This window comes from Hemitrygon akajei, chromosome 11, assembly GCF_048418815.1.
Source record: "Hemitrygon akajei chromosome 11, sHemAka1.3, whole genome shotgun sequence".
Classification (NCBI taxonomy): domain Eukaryota; kingdom Metazoa; phylum Chordata; class Chondrichthyes; order Myliobatiformes; family Dasyatidae; genus Hemitrygon; species Hemitrygon akajei.
In genome coordinates this window covers 7,655,647-7,677,030 of record NC_133134.1, presented here as the reverse complement: position 1 = coordinate 7,677,030, position 21,384 = coordinate 7,655,647, and the positions used below count along the sequence as shown (strand labels likewise).

General features: G+C 38.7%; 1 protein-coding gene across 2 annotated transcripts in view; it reads left to right on the top strand.

Moving 5' to 3' along the window:
- baiap2l1a (BAR/IMD domain containing adaptor protein 2 like 1a) overlaps window positions 1-21,384 on the top strand; it is a 131,950-nt gene that overhangs the window by 2,886 nt on the left and 107,680 nt on the right. For both annotated transcript variants that reach the window (XR_012100729.1, XM_073060180.1), the window contains exons 2-3: window positions 1,687-1,762; window positions 19,020-19,106. Coding sequence is in view for 1 of the 2 variants with exons in the window: in XM_073060180.1 (XP_072916281.1) it covers window positions 1,687-1,762; window positions 19,020-19,106 (163 nt within the window). In the remaining variant the exon portion in view is untranslated. The remainder of the gene's footprint in view (window positions 1-1,686; window positions 1,763-19,019; window positions 19,107-21,384) is intronic.

Sequence of the window (21,384 nt, the reverse complement as noted above, 5' to 3'; positions counted from 1 at the left end):
CTAAGTGAGGCAACTATTTTCATGAGCGGTCTCGAAACTTGCATTGTGTATTCATTGTTATCCAGGCAGCACGATAGCATAGCAGTTAATGCAGCACTTTACAGTGCCAGCGATCACCACTCAGGGTTCAATTCTCACTGCTGTCTGTAAGGAGTTTGTGCATTCTCTGTATGATCACCTGGGTTTCCCTGGGATTCTTCAGTTTCCTCCCACGTTCCAAAGATGTAGAAGTTAGGATGACTAAGTTTGGGCATGATATGTGATGCTGTAAGTAGGGCAACACTTGTGGGCTACCCCCAGCAAGTCCTTGGACCGTGTTAGTCGTAGACACAAATGAGAAATTTCACGGTTTTGATACACATGTGACAAATAAAGCTTATCTATTTATAATGCAGAGGGACCAAACATTTCAACTCCCCCTCCCTTTCCCACACAACTTGACTGTTCCCTGCCTTCTCCACTGGCATGTTGAGGCCTAATCTAAACTGAAAGAACAAGACCTCGTATTCCACTTGGGAAGCCTACAATCCAATAGTATGAATGTTAAATTTTCCAAATTTGGGTAACCCACTCACCTGCTTTTCCAGACCAACCCAGTTTCAAGAAATGGCATTTTGGAAGTTGCCTCATTGGATTGAAGCTTCAGGGAATTGAAATCAAACCTCAGACAGGTGCAAGCTTGGTTGAATTGCTTCCTGGTTTGTTTTCGTTACTCAAATAGTGGAGCAGCATGGAATTTGCAAAATGTTTTTGGCTGATACATTCTGTGGGCACAGATTCAATAGATAAGAAGAGTTTCGGAGTATAATTTTTTTGAACATTGATCTCTCCTTTATAATTCATTTATTACACCCGCTGCTCCAATAAAACGGCACTGCGATTGTTGAATTGATTAAGGTTCCTCTTCATCACGCAATCCATATTGCATCTTATTGCCTGCACTGCACTTTGTTTGTAGCTGTTACACTTCATTCTTCATTCTGTTATAGTTTTACCTCTGTGCACTGTGCATTCACTGTATCTCAGTACATGTAACAATAAATTAATTCCAATGACTTGGGACCATTGTAGGTCTTTAAGAGCGGCTAATATGGGGATTTTAAACTTGCATTGGTATTACATTACAATGTGTCAAACATCTTTTAAAAAAATGTAATAAGTCTGAGATATTTAAACTTTGTAATAGATTGTGGTGTTATTTTGCTTTGTTAATCAAATGCTTGGGTTCAATTATGGCTAATACTGAAAACTGCAAAGTATTATATGCATCGGTAGGTGAAATGTAGTTGCTTAACACGTGTGCATTTTCATGTTTTTTTGTTTCAAAGTGCTGCTAGACCTGTTCCCATTTATAAGCTTTCCTTTCAGATTCAAATTTATTACAATCAAAGCCATGCAAATGTCACCCACTATGTAAGAGAGCTCTGTAATGATTCTCACTGAAGGATTTTGGAACAGCTTCTTCCCCTCTGCCATCAGATGTCTAAACTGCCCATGAACACTGCCTCAGTATTTCCTCTTTTGCGCTATTTGATTAATTTTTTGTAGCTTGCGGTAATTTTTGTCTTGCACTATACTGCTGCAACGGCAAAAGCAACACATATCTTGACATGTGTCAGTGATCATGAACCTGATTGAGTGTTGATGGTTATTAACTATTCTAATGGACTTTTCTGTCTTCCTCAGACTGTAATGGAACAGTTTAATCCAGGATTACGGAATCTTGTAAATCTGGGCAAAAATTATGAAAAAGCTGTTAGTGGTAAGTGTACAGTTTAAGTATTTCTGATAGTTCATTTAGGTGTGCTATTTAGTTCACTTTGGTCAGTTCCTAGCACCACAAGGAGGAATCTGTAATTCCAGGAAATGCAGCTCTTCTCAAATAGTGATCTTCCTGTAGTTAATATTTTACGTGTACTACAAGTGGAAAGGAATTCTGGCCTGTATGATGTTTTTCTTTCTTCAACCTGCCCAGAATGTGGATTTTATCCCTCCAGGCATATGAGTTCATACAGTATCAGATACTTCTGACATTTATAAACTGTCACATGTTTTTGAGTTATTAATCCCTTGAAATAGGTAAATTACCAAATGTTAAGATCTTGATCTCTCTATCAGTTTCGAGAAAGGTGCATAAATGTTGCAACTGACATTCTTCATGAACTATCAATTGGTGCATCCATTCTGGAAGCTTGCAGTTTAAATATCTTGTGATACTGTATGACAAGGAGAAATAATAGCGATGTGTGGTTCAAAACTGGAGGTCAGAAGGAAAAGAGGAATGAAAGGATTGAGAGAATCAAGCAGCTAGCAACATGTTAGCATCATGTAAATAGTTTCTGGGAACCAAATTGGCTTCTAACAAGTGTTTTTAAATCATATCATTAGACCAAAAAAACACAATGCTGGGGGAATTCAGCAGATCAGCCAACATCTATGGTGGGGAGTAACCAATCGACATTTAATTCAAGACCCTTCATACAAAACGTCAACTGTTTATTCCTCTTCATAGATGCTGCCTGACTTGCTGAGTTCCTCCAGCATTTGTGTGTTGCTCTGGGTTTCCAGGATCTGAAAAATCTCTTGTGTTCATAACCAAATGAGCATTCACAATGCAATAGAAAACTAATTGTATTGGAACAAGGTTGAGTGAAAAGACATGGACTCAGCAGGGAGAAAACTGTTCCAGACAAGACAAACAGTAGAAGGCGTGTAAGTGGATGTAAAACAGAAACCAGCATTAAGGCAAGAGGTATAAATGCACCAGAACTTTGTATGAGCTTTCATCTTGTATTCAAGTAAATAGATGTATGGGTTGCCGCGACCCTATTACAGCTTGGGATTTCAGAGTTGAATTTCAAAATCCTCTAAGAAAGTTCTTCCGGTGTGTGCGTGGATTTCTGTGTTCTGGTTTCTTCTCACAGTCCAAAGGTGTACTGGTTAGTAGGTTAACTGGTCATTGTAAGTTGTCCTGTGATTAGGCTAGGGTTAAATCAGTAGGTTGTTGGGGGGGCATGGCTTGGTATCTCTAAATAAAAATAAAACGATGTGAATGCAAGAGGTCTGATTAGAACTAAAAAGGCTGGGTTCTTTTTTTTTAGAGCAGACAATCTGATGGGGAACTCAAGATATTTAAAAAGGATGAGGTGTATAGATAGGGTACACTGTGAGAAGCTTTCTTCTTAACTGAGGTGTCCAGAAGTAGAATGTAGCTAAAGTAAGGGGAAGGAGGTTTAGAGGGGACATGAAGAATTTTTTTGACCAAAAGTTGGTTAAATCTAGAATGCCATGACAAAGGGTGTGAAGTAGTTGTGGTTCTGCACTCCCATGCACAACCATTATGTACTTCAAACCTGCTTTCCTCATCCTTGTCATAATAACCAATCCGTGATTATGCTGTCTTTGCTACTTGCCTGCCCATCTCCATACTTGTTTCCCCTCCAAAATCATTGAATGTGTTCCTGTCAGTCAAAGCCATGCCAATCTTTTGAGTGATTGTGTTTGAATATTTTGCCCTTCTATCACAATGGCCTTCACAAAACTTGTAATTTAGCATTTTCTGGTTAGTATTTTTTTCATCTACCAAACATGGATGTTGTGGACAAGACCAGTATCTAGTCCCTAATCCTGATTACCCTTGAAGGTAGTGACTTGCTTACTAAGCCCATCACCCCTCCTGGGGCATAGACTGCTGACAGGAGCTTACCAGAGTCCTCTGTCCTGGCTGGCCTTTCAAGCTGTCCCCAGGTGTAGCCCATCTTTTTGGTGTATTGTTCCTCGCTCAGAGATGATGTCTTTGAAGTGTCTATAGTTCTAAGTTTTTATGGGATATGGTTGCTACCCCCATGCCCAGCCCTCCTCCTTTCATAGCTGGGCTTGGAACTATACATGGAATTGAGAAGACAGTGAGCCATGCCTTGAATTGCTACCTTTTCTGGTAAAGGTGCACCACTGTGCTCTTGTGGAATGGTGTTCCAAATGTAGATATAATTATGATAAAGGAATGGTAATGCAATTCCAGGTCAGGGTTGTTTGTAACTTGAAAGAAAGCCTGCAAGTGATGGTGGTCCAATAGATAGATAGATAGATAGATTCTTTATTCATCCCCATGGGGAAATTCAACATTTTTTCCAATGTCCCATACACTTGTTGTAGCAAAACTAATTACATACAATACTTAACTCAGTAAAAAATATAATATGCATCTAAATCACTCTCTCAAAAAGTATTAATAATAGCTTTTAAAAAGTTCTTAAGTAGTTTACTTAAATACATTAAATACAATCAACCCCGGCACTTTAACATATCTTACTCCTGGCGGTTGAATTGTAAAGCCTAATGGCATTGGGGAGTATTGACCTCTTCATCCTGTCTGAGGAGCATTGCATCGATAGCAACCTGTCGCAGAAACTGCTTCTCTGTCTCTGGATGGTGCTATGTAGAGGATTTTCAGGGTTTTCCATAATTGACCTTAGCCTACTCAGTGCTCTTCGCTCAGCTACCAATGTTATACTCTCCAGTACTTTGCCCACGACAGAGCCCGCCTTCCTTACCAGCTCATTAAGACGTGAGGCGTCCCTCTTCTTAATGCTGCCTCCCCAACACGCCACCACAAAGAAGAGGGCGCTCTCCACAACTGACCTATAGAACGTCTTCAGCATCTCACTGCAGACATTGAATGACACCAACCTTCTAAGGACTCTGTGCCTTCCTGCACAAGGCATCTGTGTTGGCAGTCCAGTCTAGCTTCTCGTCTAACTGTACTCCCAGATACTTGTATATACCTGCTGCCTCAGCATTTAGTAGCAGAGACTTTAAATTTGGGAGGTGCATTTGAAGTAAATTAAGTGAGTAACTGCAATAATTTTTGTAGATGTATAACCGCAGATGTGTTGTGATGGAGTTATTGTTTTAGAGTGGTGGGTGGAGTGCTTTTCTAGTGAGCTGTTTTAAACTGCAGAGTGGAGAATGTTAAGTTTCCTTAACATTATTGAAACTAAATTCATCTGGAAGAGCAACTTATTTCTGGCTTCTAGGAAGTAGAAAGCCTTTGGACTATCAGGAGGCAAATCACTAGCTTGCTCTTGTAGCTGCAGTATTCAAATGACAGCTGCAATTCAATTTAAGGCTAGTAAGTACACCTCAGGATGTTGATGCTGGCTTTTGTTTACTTAGCTCTCTGGTAGCTCTGCAGAATCTATTTCCCATTTGTGTTTACAATCCTGGCAGCTGATGTTGAGCCTGGCCATTGGTGTTATAATTGACTCCAAGGTGAGCTTCTAACCACACTTCCACTCCATTATTTGCACTATCTACTTCCAACATGAAACCCGCTTCAGATTTTCTTTCGAAAAATTTAGAATCCAGACTTGAATTCAGCTTGCATTCATCTAAAACTCTGCTGTTTTAATTTGCTCTAGATCTTTTCACCTGTTGCTTCTGTACTTTCTGGCCCCAAAATAGTCTGTTTTAAAATGGGGCAAGTTCCATGTATTTCTTCCAGCCCCATAACATTCGAAGATTCCTACACCCTCAATTTCTGGCCTCTTAATCTAAGTTTAATTGTTTCACCTTGGCTCAGTCCCCTCATTTGGACTTGCAATTTTGCAATTCCTTCTCCCAAGCACTCAGCCAAAACCCATTTTTTCACTTTCTCTCAAAGGAGGGACATGATTTATTTGCATTTAGAAAGCTTGTGTATAGGGAAGTCATGTCTCATGAATTTGGTTGAGGTTTTTGAAGTGACGAAGTGGGTTATGCAGAGCAGAATGGTAGATGTTGTCTCATAAACTTCAACAAGACCTTTGACAAGGTCTTGCATAGTATGCTGTTCATGGGATTCAGTACAAGATAGAAAATTAAATACAGAATTTGGTTAGTTGTAGGCAAAGAGGAGCTTGATTTCCCCCCCCCCCCCCCCCCCCGATTGGAGACCTGTGACCAGCAATCTGCCATGGGTATTAGTGCTAGATCCATTGTTGCTGTTTCATCAGTATTAACTTGTATGATAATATGGGTGCCCATATTTAATAAGTTTGCAGATGACACCAAAATTGGTGGCATACCTGGCAGTGAAGAAGCTTCTTCAAGGGTGTAGATCAACTGGGAAAGCAGGCAAAACAGTGGCAGATGGAAGGGCACCATGATAGTGTAGCAGTTACAGCTCATGGCATTGGAGTTTGGAGTTCATTTCCAGTGCTGCCTGTAAGAAGCTTGTATGAGTGTATGGGTTTACTCCTGGTAGTCGGGTTTCCTCACAGTACAAATAACTACCAGTTAGTAGGTTAACTGGTCATTGTAAATTGTTCTGTGATTAGACTAGGGGTGTTGCTGGGCGGTGGCAGTGTGGATCATTGGGCTGGAAGGGCCTAGTTCTGCACTATTTTCTCTAAATTAAAAAAAAATAATGCCTACAATTTTAGAGTGATCCGATTAGGGAAGTTAAACCAGGGCAGGCCACGCACAGGTTTTTGGGAGCATTCTTGAATAGAGGGACTTTGTGGTACATGGTTTGCTGAGAATGGGAATACAGACAGTCCCCGGGTTACGTATGAGTTCCACTCCTGAGTCCATCTTTAAGTCGGATTTGTACGTAAGTCGGAACAAGTACACCCAATATTATTTAGCATCAGTTAGTCAAATGTTCATCTTAGTATATAGTATATATTTTACCTTTCTATGCATATAAAACACTTAAGAATTTGAATAATTAAACCACTGCGGGGCAGGGCCTTTCACATGCTCCATTATTCTCACTCTATCCGTTATCTTTTAAAATTGTTCTGATCGTTGACCGACTATAGCCTAACACTTTTCCAATGACCGATGGCATTTCACCTCTTTCCAAATGCTTTATTATTTTCACTTTATTTTCAATCGCGATCGCTTTCCGTCAATGGAACAGAAACACTGTGGTCGGCGAGTCCTGAGGTCCACTGGGTCCTAAGGACCACCGCACTGAGACAGGCTAAATGGGACAAGTGGGGGCTGTGCTGGGTTTGGGTATTTGATCCTCCACAATATTCCGCGTGGGAACTTAAACTGGAGGTGGCAGTTTTTTTTTTTACAAGGTTGAGTTGCAAGCTCGACATCAACCTGGCACGGATGGTATGGAAGTCACTGGATCGACATCAACCCAGCACGGGAGCGGTCTGTCACTGGATCGAACTGGGAAACCTCCGTTCTCCAGCCCGGCGCTAATCTCACTGAGCCACCAGCCGACTGGAATGGGGGGGGGGGAAGGCAGGGTGAATCTTACTAAGAAAAGTTTAAGCCAAATACAAAGTTAAACACTCAACACAGTGTCAACGGCAACGACTTAAAATGGCGGACGGCGTCGCGATCTGACTTAAAATGGTGGACAGTGTTCTCCTTCCTTGGTTCGTAAGTATGAGTTGTCTGTAAGTCGGATGTTTGTAACTCGGGGACTACCTGTACAGGCAGAACGTTGAGGAAATGTATGGCATGCTTGCTTTCTTTGGCTGAGTCATTTGAGTATAAGAGTTGGGATGTCACATTATACCTGTATAAAACTGCACACAATACTTGGACAATGTGTGCATTTGTCATCGTCATACAACAGGAAGAATGTGATTAAGCCAGAGAGGATGTAGAAAAGATTTACGAGGATGTTGCCCAGCTTGTAGGGCTTGAGTTATCAGGAGGTTGGTTAGAAAAGGCTGATATTCCCTGGAAAAAGGAAACCAAGAAATATGGAATTGTATATGAAATTGTGAGGCAGAGATAGGATAGGTACCAGTGGTAAGGGTGTCTAAAACTCAAGGTCATGGGTTTAGGCAGGAGACTTGAGGGGGACCTGAGTGGTAAAATGTTCACACAATAGTTGGCATTTAGAATGAGTTGCCAGAGCAATAACAATATTTTAAAAAGCACTTGGACAGGTATTTGAATGAGCAAGGCAGAGAAATCTGGGATTAATGCAGGTAATTGGGATTAGTATAGATGAGCACAATGGTCAGCAGAGCCATGGTGGGGCGAAGGGCCTTTTTCTGTGCTATAAAACTCTTGACACTATGATGTCCTGAGATAACAAATGTTACCAATTACATTCAGTGTATTCCTTGTCTTTACTAATTTCTTGAATCGTACTATTTGTTCAATTTGGTACCTTTTCGTTCTATGCTGTTCTATGTATTAAGTGACCCGTGCCTTCATACTGTTTCTGACCACAACAGCGGTTTTCATTTCAAAATCAACCACATCCTATGGATAAAATTTAAACAATGTTGAATTGTTTAATCTCATTATTCGCTATATAGGAATTGGATAACCAGTTATTATCCAACATTGCAAGCATTTGAAGGATTAACTAATTTAGTCGAGTACATTTCAGAGAATTGCTCTGTTGCTAGTCCAATACATTGGGTTCAAATGATGAATCTTTTGTTCCTGTGTTCTTTCACCTATGGCACAATTTTATTACTACAGTATCATGTACTGTAAGCTAAATTTAAAATTCTTATTCCTGATTTGCTTTCTTCCCAGGACTTCTTAAAAGTATGATGAACTGAAGGAAAATTGCTTACCAAATAGAAAACCAGCTCTAAGACAGGACATATAGAAATTGTTTGAGAACCTCATTGAATTCAATGCTAAGTGTTTAATATGATTGACAACTGCATTCTCAAAGCGAAACTTGCATGTTTTTATGAAGTCAATCATCTTTATATATAAATATAATACATTTGTATATAATAAATTAATAGATGTTGTGACTAAGCTCTGTGGAAACTTGTAAATTAAAAGATAATGAAGCTCATTGAATCATCATAATAAAGAAAAGTTCCAACAAAGGAGGAAGCCAATTGTCTGTTTATAAATTCCAGATCTCCTCATGTAGCATTAAGGCCACATCTAAATACTTTTAATTGTAATGAGGGTTTCTGCCTCTACCACTTTCAAGGATTAAATTCCCAACCCCATCATCTTCTGAGTAAAATGTATTTCTTCATCTTTCTTCTAATTTTCTGCAAATTACTTTGCAGAAGTAATGTAACTTTAAACATGTAACCTCTAATTTGAGCTGTCCGTCTATGTCCTTTGTTCAGTACATCTTAATTAGATCTTCCCTCAGCCTTTGTTCCAAACAGAACAACTCCAGCTTAAGTAATGAGAGTGAGGCACAAGGAGATGCTAACAGAAAGAATGAAAATGGTGGAAGCTGAGGAAAATTCAAACATTTCAGGTTTTGCAGAATTCACTCTTTTATATACTGTTAGATTCTTCAGAGTTATTTTTTCCATTTTTCTTCTAGTTCCAATAATGTTCAAAGTAAATTTATTAACAAAGAACATGTATCACCATATACAACCCTGAGATTAGTTGTCTTGTGGGCATACTCAGTAAATCCAATAACCATAATAGAATCAATGAAAGACCACACCAACACACAGGGTGGTCAGTCAGTGCGCAAAAGATAACAAACTGCAAATACAAGAAGAAAAAATAATAAATAAGCAATAACTATCAAGAACATGAGATGAAGAGTCCTTGAAAGTGAGGTTGAAGATTATAGGAATAGTTCAATGATGGGGCACATTAAGTTGAGTGAAGTTATCCCCTCTGGTTCAAGAGCTGGATGCTTGAGGAGTAATAACTGTTAATGATTCTGGTGGTATGGGTCCTGAGGCTCCTATACCTGCTTCCTGATGGCAGTGAAAAGAGCATGGCTTGGATAGTGGGGGCTGTTGATGATGGATGTTTTCCTGTGATAGCATTCCATGTAGATGTGCTCATTGGTGGGGAATGCTCTACTTGTGATGGTTTGGGCTATATCCACTACTTTTATAGGATTTTCCCTTCAAAGGCATTGGTGTTTCCATACTAAGCTGTGATACAGTCAGTCAATGTACTCTCCACTACACGTCTAAAGAAGTTTGTCAAAGTTTTAGGTGTCATGCCAAATCTTCGCAAACTCCGAAGAAAGTCAGGGCACTGCTGTACTTCATATTTGCACTTATGAGCTGTACCCAGAACATGTCCTCTGAAGTGATAACGCTGAGGAATTTAAAGTTGCTGACACTCTCCACCTCTGGTTTCCCCCAAATGAGGGCGGGCTGGCTTATCCTCCTGAAGTCAATAATCCGCTCTTGGTCTTGCTGACATTGAGTAAAATGTTGTTGTTGTGGCACCACTCAGCCAGATTTTCAATTTCCCTCCCATATACTGATTCGTTACCACCTCTGATTCCACCAACAACAGTGTCAGCAAACTTAAATGTGCCATTGGAGCTGTGCTTAGCTACACAGAAAATTGAGAATTTTACCGGGGAGTTCATTTTGTTAGGTTTGTCATGACTGAAACTGCTTACTAAAATGTTGCTCCTGATTGCAGAGTATTAAGAGTTGACCACAATGCTATGGTTTTGGAGTCACATAATAAACTAGATAGCAATGTCAACATGAAGGGCATTGGTGAACTAAATAGTTTTATTTTCAATGCACCATTACTGATGACAGCTCTTTTATTCCTTGAGTTTAAACTCTGGTTACTTTTTCCCAGTGCAGAAATGATGAATTGAAGAGCTGATAATTTTAAGGTGGTTGGAGGAAAGTATGGGGTTGGGGTATGTCAGAGGTTTCTTCACATACTGTTGTGGTTGAGTGGAACGTGTTGCCAAATGTGGTGGTAGAAGCAGATATATTAGGGACATGTAAGAGTCTCTTAGGCACACGGATGGTAGAAAAATGGATAGATATGTGGGAAGAATAGGTTACATTGATCTTGGGGTAAGTTTAAAAAACGGTCAGCATATCGTGGGCTAAAAGAACTGTACTGTTCTATACTAAACTCCCCAGTGTAGTAGGATTCAAGCATGATGTCCCTTGGCTATTGTTGACCATGGTATTTAGAAAGTAGTTCAAAAGCCTCCCATGTCAGATTTGGTAAGTTTAATATTTGTGTACGTGGTAGGGATAGTCCTCGGGTGTTTTTGCATATGAAGGATGTCTAAGCAAATATGTAGATGCTTAGAGGTGTTGGTATCAATAAAGCTGAGCCAGTATACACAGTGAAATGGACAGAGATAAAGAATGATTATTATGTTTTATGATATAGCAACAAATTAGCTGAGTTTCTTCCAGCTTCCTAAAACAACAGTTAATGATGTTGTAGATTGCTAAATTACATTATTCATTGTCTTATAATTTTATTATGCAATGCCTTTATTTGCTATGCAGCCTGTCAAATGTGAACACCAGTCCCTTGTGATATATGGAATTGTACCCAAATATTAAACAATGGTGTCACATGCTGTACAGTTTAAGTTTCTGTATCCTGTTTGTATGATTACAGAAAAATACTTGCCTTGTCACAGACAATGTTTATGCAAGTTTTTCTAATTGCATGTAAATTAAGCCTGTGTAGATCTGATAGAGAAACATTCTGATATGAACTGCATCCATGTGATATTTGCTCTTAAATCCTGAATCAATACTTCGCTTTTAATTCTGTGGCTGACAGCAAAACAACTAAGTGTCTCCATTAAAACACATTTACCAATATGCATTCCATGATTGCACAAGGAGAACTAATTATCCCCAAAATGGTAAAATCTACCATTTTTATAAACAATGTTGTCTGGATTGCATTTTCTATGTATTGATTTTTGCTGATTTTCTTAAAAATATTAAAGTGTAAAATGCAGCTGAAAATATAACATATCAGAATTACTAACATCCAAATGATGTGACTATATTGGATCTCAGACAACTTTTTCTTATTGTATACTTGCACTATTTGCCCAAGTTAATCTGAATTCTCGTCTTAGCGCCATCTTGTATTATTTCAGAATGAGAAAAGTCAATGAATAATTTCAACGGGACTCAACATCAATATTACAAAGAATAATTTATGCATGTTATCATGTAAGATTAAAGAATTGATTACTACTTTAAAACAAAATTATCTGGTTGACTCTCGCCCTTGCATATCTTTACATATGCAAAGCATCCTATTTTTCCTGGTGATTTGCATATTTGTCTAATGTCCACAATAATATTTACTGCTGCTATGATACCAATACTAAGACTTTGTTTGATGTTTGTTACACTTACTTACTCAACACTTGAAGTTGGTGAATCTGGAATTTATTGCTATGGATGGCTGTGGAGGCCAGGTCATTGGGTATAATTTAAAGCAGACGTTGGTAGTTCTTGCTTAGTCAGGGCACCAAAAAATACTAGAAGAAGACAAGAGAATGGTGTTGAGAGGGATAGTAAATCAGCCATGATGGAATGGGTGAGCAGACTCAATGGGCCAAACGGCCGAATTCTGCTCCTGTGTTTTATGGTCTCGTGAACGATTTACATATTCAGGTAATTTGTATGATTATTCTTGTATGAGGGAGTTGTTTTTAGTGGATATGCTTGTTTTTGTACAGCAGAGCAAATATATTGATCCATTATGCTCTGTATTTATCTAGATTGTTTTTATTTTTATTGATCAAGGAAAATCCTTTATTTCTGAGAATCCTTGTTCTTTTAATTTGGACTGCCCTGTTTTAAATAAGTGTGTTTCTACTTTTACTTTTATAAAATGCAAATTCTGACAGTTGGTAAAACTCTGCTCAGTACAGTATATGGTGCATCAGAATAAAATATTTTTGTCCAGTACTTAGAAATGAAACCTGGTACAGTCAGTTTTGCCAAGGTGCAGTAACACTGGTGATCCTCAATTTTGCCAGGTACAGTAAAACTGATCCACAATTTGACTATTTGCAATTCTGTATCTGACTCAGCAAGAGATATATCCTGCGTTCCATGACATTCACTGGGGCTCCTGTCACCACATCCTTTGAACACTAGAATGTTTATTGTGATAATGAGTAACTTTATAAAAGTGAATGTAAACAGTGGTATTAAGAGGTATAAAGGCAAGTCCTAAACTTGCTGATTGTCAGTTTTATTGTAACTAGACTAGTGAATGAACATCAAAATACTAAATATACAAATCTGAAAATGTTCAGCAAATTGGATGGCTTCTGTGGATGTTCCACATAATTCAAAGGTTAGCAATAAGCAAATTATCATTCCCCATCATCATTTTGGAAGTGTTTGGTAAAATTCTTCTCTGCTTGCCCCAAAGTTCTGCTATTCAGTCGAAAAGGAACATCTCCTTGCATCAATACAACTTGAAATGAGCCTTGTACAGCCTTAAATAACATGACCTCTGAATCTCCAATCTCCTCTGCCCATGTGCTTGGAACAAACAATGTCATCAAACAGTCTAATTCTCTCTCATGTTCATACTGAACTGGAAAATTTCATTACTTCTGCTGCCAAGTTCCACCCTGCTATTATTTTCAGTTTGTTCATATTTGACGTTTTTTTTTGGATCTCCCTGTCTCGGTCTCGGGATAGATTAACAACCAATATCCATACCTGCAGATATCTTGACTATATTTTCTGTGTCCCTGCTTCCTCTAAGAACTTAATTCCTTTCCTCCCAGTTCCTGGTGTCTGTTCCACTTGTTCCAATGATGAAACCTTCCACACAGGTGTTTCTTAAATTTACTCCCTTCTCCATAATCATTGTTTCTCCTATGCCATAGCTGACAGAGTCCCCAGTTATTTCCTACATCTGTTGTCACTGTCGCTCTTCAAAGCCAGAGCGAGGATGGTGTTCTCTGGTGTTCAGCTTCCACCACATCTGTCTCTACATTTAATGTATCATTCTTTACAACTCCCACTACTTTACAGTGAGTTTCCATCAGTAGACATCATCTCCCTTTTCAGCATTTCAAGGAGACTGTTCCCCTTCCTGGCTGGTTAGTTTGCTTTTTCACTTTCACCTGCAGTTTTTCTTAAGTACTCTTACATTTAGATTTTGGGAGGTGCAATACCTACACTTATCATTTGTCTCTTCTCATTAATTTGTTAATCAGGCAGCTCTGTAAACATTGGCATCACTTAGACAACCAGGACTTGGCTCTCAGATATTCCCATTTGTTTTAACGATTTCTTTCTGCTTTACGCTCTCACTTGCCTCATTATGTACTTGGTTTACGCTTCCAGCGGAACAACAATGATTACATTTATACATTCTTTATTGATTATAAAAAAAACTTTGTTAAATCCTATGTTTATGTAAAGGGTTTTATAAATCTTTTTTTATTTCTCAGTCTCTTGTTCATCGCTTTAAAACCTTGCTGTGTTTTTTTTCCCCCATCTTTAACTGGCCTCATTAACTTGTTAACCAGCTGGCTCTGTGACAGTGAAATCTCCATAGCAATGCTGGCCTCTCCCTCTCAGAGATTCCCTTTGTCATATCCTTGGTTTGCTTTCCTAAAATTAGTGTCCCATTTTCTTTAGTCAATCTTGATGACCTATAATTCTACCAACTAGGAAGTCATCTTCCATCCCTTTCAAAGTCGGGCCTTAAGCAAACCAAAATTGCATAATATATTCTAAGGGTTGAAGAACAAGAAGTGTTTCTTTAGAAGAGTGCCTCTGGAAGGTGGTATGGTGAATCAGTTAATGTTGAGCTGTCCTTGGATCAAATAAATCAGGTTTAATTGAAGCATATTACTGTGATCTAATTTTAATCCACTGGATTGTACTTGACCTGGTGGAATTTGACAGAATTATGACAATTTATTAAGCAGCAGACATTTAAGTTAAATTTGATTATGTTGGGGTAAATGGGATGGAAACATTTTCATAATCCAGTTCAATTGACCAAGATTTTCTGTTGTAAAAGTGCCATTGTAAATGAAACTGTAGTGATTTTTACTGTATCCATTTTAAAATTGTCATAAATATAGCATGATTGTTGGTGGAAGCATGATGACACTTGTAGGCTGCCCCCAGCACATATTTGGACTATGTTGGTCATTGACTCAAACGATTCATTTCACTATATATTTTGATGTACATACAACAAATAAAGCAAATATTTTTATTCTATTTTCTGATTCTGGTTTAAAATGGTGCTGGTGACACAGCGATGACATACTGGTAGCACATAGAACTAGAAACTACTGATTAATCACACTTTCTCAGATACGATTATTGTATAAATGGCCTGTAACTTACCTTTTGGAGTTGATCTTTTGAACCGCCTGTACGACTTGGCATTTTTGAGGTATGAACAGAAGTCTCTGCGGTGCACGATGGTTGAGGTGTGGCATGTACAGGCCGAATTAAGGTAGCGGGCCCGGGCACAAGACCAGGGAATGAGCCCATGTTTGAACATTATTGGAGCAAATTTGGAGGCGATTCATTGCAGCAGAACGAGGTGAGATGAGCGGAGGAGAGGCAGAGTCAAGGCAGCAGCACCTGGCCCAGGAGCAAGGAAAGACCCTAGTTTGACACATTTAAGCTCTGAGCCAAATTGAAAAGGTCAAGTAGGGGCCAAATCAAGGTGGTGGGCCTGAGAGTGTATCGAAGTAGCAGAGCCCAGGTCAGAGCGAGGAACTACCAGAGGTTTGGCCGATTTAAGTGCTGGGTCAGATTGGGGGGGGGGGGGGGGGGGGGGGTGGAAATCGGGGAGTCTGGACCAGAGGGGAGAGAAGAGCCAGTGTTTAGCTTGCTGCTCTGTGAGGTTTACTTGTTTCTGCAACTAATGGCTCCTGAATCGGCTGCAGTGATGACTGGCTTCATGGCTGTGGACTCACTTTCATGAAGTTCAGTTCTCAATTGCTTACTTTTATTTGCAAGATTTTTTTTGTACATTGGGTGTTTGTCAGTGTTTTTTAAATGGGTTCTATTTGGTTTCTTTGTTTTGTGGCTGCCTGCAAGGAGACAAATCTCAATGTTGTATATAGTATACACACTTTGAACTTTGATGTATGGTTTAACAGAGTTGACTTCAGTGCTCAATTATACCTCAACAGTCGATTTGCACTCTGTCAGTTTAATGTTGCTATGATCGTATGACAGTTATGCATTCAGAAAACGAGGGGATAGATTGTTCTGCTCGACCAGGCCTTTATGCTAAGTGAGGGTACAGTCATTAGTCAATATACAAAAGCCTGCATTCTTGTTAAAGATTTCTTCAAGCAAAGTTTTGTAAATTACAAAGGCTGAGTGGAATGTGTTATGGGAATTGTGCTACAATGTGTTCCAGCAGTAATTGTTTTAACACAAATTTCATAAACAGAAGATGCATAAAATTTGTAAATCAAGAAATACTTTAAGGATTTGAAACTATTTAACAGACAAAGAAAGTTGAAGTTGAATCACGTAAGAAAATCTAGCATAAGCAGAATGAATGTGGACTGAGTCAAATTTCTTACAGAAAAGTTAAAGGAGCAATATTGCTTTATTTTATTTATTGAGATACATTGTGGAAAGGGCCCTTCTGGCCTTTTGTGCCACACTGCCTGGCAACCCCTGATTTAACCCTAGCCAAATCACGGGACAATTTGCAGTGACCATTTAACCTACTAACTGGTACATCTTTGTACTGTGGGAGGAAACCAGAGCACCCATTAGAAACTGATGTGGTCACGGGGAAAACGTACAAACCCCTTGCAGACAGCAGCAGGATTTGAACCCAGGTCACTGGTACTGTAAAGCATTGTGCTAACAACTATGCTACCGTGTTACAGCATTAAGTCTATGATACCCCAGGCTTACCGGAACAAAGATAGTTCTCTTTTGTTTTTCTTTTTCTTTCCCCCCACCTCCCCCCCCCCCCCCATCTTTTAACACTGTCCTTGTTTCAAAGTACTTCTGTTTGGTTGTGTAGGACATTTTTTAAAAATAATCTATATTCTCATTAAAAGAGACGTAAGCTAATTTTGGTCTGGTTGTTGTCAGTTAAGGGAGAAATTTTAATTGTAATTATTCTCGGGAGTTTATCTTAATTGTTGAAAGGTCCCTTCCCAATTATAATTTGAACTGCAATAGAGACCCAAAGAAAAATTACAAAAAGTCTTCTAACTAGGTTTTGAACTAAGACAAAATGAGACAAAATTAGAAACTTTGCAGTTATTTTTTTTTAAAAAAGGAGTTTAGCTGACATTCTTTTGCAAAGCTGAGCTGGAATTTTTAGGGAAATTTAAATTTGGACTTTTCACATAGCCTTTGACTTGTTCCCTGAGGAATGAATCAATTAAATCTGCAGATTGTGGCTTACACCACATAATTATGAAATCATACGTTAAGTTCAGTAAGCACTCTGTAGAAAAATATAGTTCTATACCCAGTTGGCTCAAAAGGAGACCCAACCCATAAAAGTAGACACTTCCTTTCTTGACATTATATTAAGAGCAGTTTGCTGAATGAGCTTAATAGAATAAGAAAAGACTAATTTTCTTTGATCAAAGGAATTTGTACTGATTCTTATCAATTCGTGCTTTGGATTTGGTCCCAGTTGATCTAATGATAAACTTGAGATTTCAAAAGATAGCTGTTAGGCCATTTCATTTTTATTTATTTTTACTTCAGAGGCTCTTCCAGCCCAATGAGCCTGTGCTGCCCATTTATACCATGTGACCAATTGACCTACTAATCCTGTAAGTCTTGGAAGGAGGAAAACGGAATACCTGGAGAAAACCATGTGGATATAGGGAGAATACAGACTCCTTGCAGGAAATAGTTGGAATTGAACCTTTGTTGCTGGCATTGTAACATTAATAGCTAGGCTACTTTGCCATCCCAAGTATTTTTTGCTTTGAATGTTAAAGATAGAATTTTAAGTTTTCACATTAGTACTGAGCTACAGTTAGATAAGCAAAGTATTAGAGAGGAGATGTCTGGTATAAGTTACATTCTAATTATTGCTCTTTCTGTCCTAATGAAAGGTTCCAACCCAAAACGTTGACTATTTCTGGCTCCACTGATGCCGCCTGACCTGCTGAGTTGCTCTAGCAGTTATTTTTCTGCTCCAGATTCCAGCATCTACAGTTTCTTGTGCTTACAAGAAAGCAATTAAACTGAATCTCCTCAAGTTCTTGAAAAGCCAATTCTTAAATGGACAAATTGGGTATAAACAGAAATATCAAATAAAACAATTTGTTTCACATGAAATGAATTTGAAGCTCCCTTTTACCCAAGATGCAGGATATAATGCCATAAAGCAGCCAGAGACAACCCTATCAGAAAGTTCCATTATGTCCTGTATCTCTATTAAAAAGGATGGCTTAGCTGTGCACATTTTCTGGTTTTGTAATGGGTTTGCAGTGCTTGCATTTTTTCTCATTTAACTTGATATTGAAATATATAGTTGTTACCTGTGTCTTTGTCAGCACTGCTATCTTCTTGGAAGACAATGAAGGTTCCTAAGCTCAAAGTTTAGAATGGACTCTATTGTATTACAGGGAAATATTGTCATGTTCAAGCTGCTACCTTTGGATGGGATGGTTATATGAGGCCAGATCTACACACTTCGGATGACACAACATTGCAGAAAAAAGGAGTTTTCCCTGAATTTTGTCCAATATTCTTCAATTAATGTGTTTAAAATTTGATAATAGTATGTTGCTGTTTTGGAACTGTATGCAAAATCCATTGCTGCGCTATATTGGTGGTCACAATTGGAAATTATTAAATTTGCTTCAAATCATTTGTGGCAACCTTGCAAAGACATATATAAATTCCTGCCTTTGTTTTTGACCAACTCGAGCAGATTCAGTTCATTTGGGATGTAGGCACTCAAGTACAGTTTTACATAATTTGAATATTTTTAAATTTGGCTTGGTTACAGGCCCGTGGTGCCCAATTACATCTTTATGACTCATAAACTTACTAACCTGTATGTCTTTGGAATGTGGGAGGAAACCCACATGGTCACGGGAAGGACATGCAAACTCCATATAGACAGTGGCGGGAATTGAACCCTGGTCGCTGGCACTGTGCTACCATGCTGATAAAATATAATAGATAATTGTATGATCTATGACAATAAAGTCATAATCAATTCATAGAAGTTATAATAGAGCACTGGTATGATATCAGGCTTGCTCTTTTTGGTGTCTTCTCTAGTGCTGTCTTTGAAGCATGTCTTAAAAAAAAATTGCCATTTATCAAATTTTTTTTTACTGTTGATTTTAACAGCTATGACAGCTGCAAGCAAGACTTACTTTGATGCTATTTCGAAGTTGGGAGAGCTGAGTTCCCAATCACCGGTCTCCAGAGAATTGGGTAAGAATGCATGAACTAACAGATACATTTTGTATCTCAGCTAATGTATTAACTTTCTTTGCCCATATTTAAAGAAAATTCTGCATAAGTGAAGTGGTGTATTCCCTCAGGCATATTGAGATGTTTCATATCATTGAATGTACAGCAAAAATGGTGACAGAGGCTAAATTGAAATAAATATTACCACATCGTTCAAACAAAATTTTGATGAATGACCAGTTTTCTCATGATGTTGGTTAGAGGAATGTTGACCCAGTTATTGACAGTGTTTTGTGACTAATGTGGAATTTAAAGCTAATACCTTTAACTGCCAGGTTGTCATATTTTAACCTATTTGGGTCAATAATAACTAATAAGAAAGGATATTTTCTGTCCTTATCTGGCCTAGATAAGCCTGAAGATTTATAATCCTAATGTTTACTCTTAATTGCACCACTGAATTGACCTAGGAAGCCTCTGTTGTATCAAACCAACATTAAATAAAACATGACAGCGTCATTTAATTATAACATTCTTGAAAAAGGCACATTTGCCATAGCCAACTTTGCAGTTTCCGTCATTAACATCTGATAATGTGCTGAAATTGAGAGAGGTCCCAGATCGGGAACATTACCGTACAATTATCAAGCTCCTGAACTAACGTGGATAGCTTCACTCAGCACAACTCTGAACTGATTCTACAACCTACAAACTCACTTTGAAGGACTCTACAACACAAGTTCTCAGAACTGTTTCTTTTAAATTTGCACAGTTTGTCTTTTGCACATTGGTTGCTGGTCTTTGTTATGTATAGATTTTTGTAAATTCTATTGTATTTTTTTGTAAGTACCTGCAAGAAAATAAACAAAGGTTGAATATGGTAATATACAGCCTATGTACTTCAGAAAAAAATGTACTCTGGGATGTGACCTGAATAGTCTTAAGATAGCTCATTGTACTCACATTTGCGATATCATACTTCTGAGCAAAATTTTAAGCCACATCTCCATCACATTGCCAGGAGATGTTCTGTACCACTCACAGAACAAACTTGCTAGAGAGTGTGGTAAATGAAGCTCAATCTTATAATGGCAGAGAGGAGACCATTTGGTCTGTCAGGTCATTGGAGAAGCTAGGTCCACAGACGTTGCTGTCCTCAGTGATAGCAAAACCCAACACATGAGAGGCAAAGGCAAATCTGAAATACTTGCAGCCATTTTCAGTCAAGAACAGCAAGTAAACAATCCGTCTTGGCCTCTTTGAAGTCCTACCAATTACAAAGCCGATTTGAAACTCTCCAGGTGATAAGACTTCAATGGTTAATGCTAATGCTACAATCAATATTCACTTCTCTGCAACTAATAACATCTTCAGCTATTCTGTGAAACTACAGCTGAGTACAGAGAGAATGGTGATTATTTATGGAACGTGTACGCAGAGGTTTCACTGCGGCCATCACAGCTGAGCAATTTAATTTCAGTCAGTTCTAGAATATACAGCCAACTTCAGTAATGGTGCAAATAATGCTTCTCAACTTCAAAAAGCTGTTTATTAATGAATTTTTATTTATTGAAATAGAGTACAGTGTAGACACTTAGATCCACACTGCCCGGCAACACCTGATTTAACCTTGGCCTAATTGCAGGACAATTTACAGTGACCAATTAACCTACCAACAGGTATGTCTTTGGACTGTGGGAGGAAAACGGAGCACCTGGAGGGAACCCATGTGGTTATGGGGAGTGTGTGTGTGTGTGTGTGTGTATGTATATGTACATATATATATATATATATACTCCTGGCAGGCAATGGCGGGAATTGAACCCGGGTCACTGGTACTATATAGTGGTTATCACAACATTTTGCTACCGTGCTATCCAATGCATAGTAGTATAGTGATTAGCACAGCGCTTTACAGTACAGGCAGCCTGGGTTCAATTCCTACCGCTCCCTGTAAGGAGTTTGTACGTTCTCCCCGTAAACAGATTAATTGGTCATTGTAAATTGTCCGGTAATCATTCTCAGGTTAAATCAGGAGATTACTGGGCAGCGTAGCTCAAAGGGCCTATTTCCGCAGTGTATCTCAGTAAATAAACGTAATTAATGACAGATTGAATATTTTGGTGACATACCAAATCTCCTCTCAAACTCCTAATACAAACTAGCATGCTTTCATAATTGCATCAATATATTGGACCCAGGAAAGATCCTCGGATGTTAACACACAGCACTCTCTGCTCTGTCTGCTTCCACCGTCCTTGGTTCATTCACATTCACTGATTTGTAGGCTGTAGTTCTT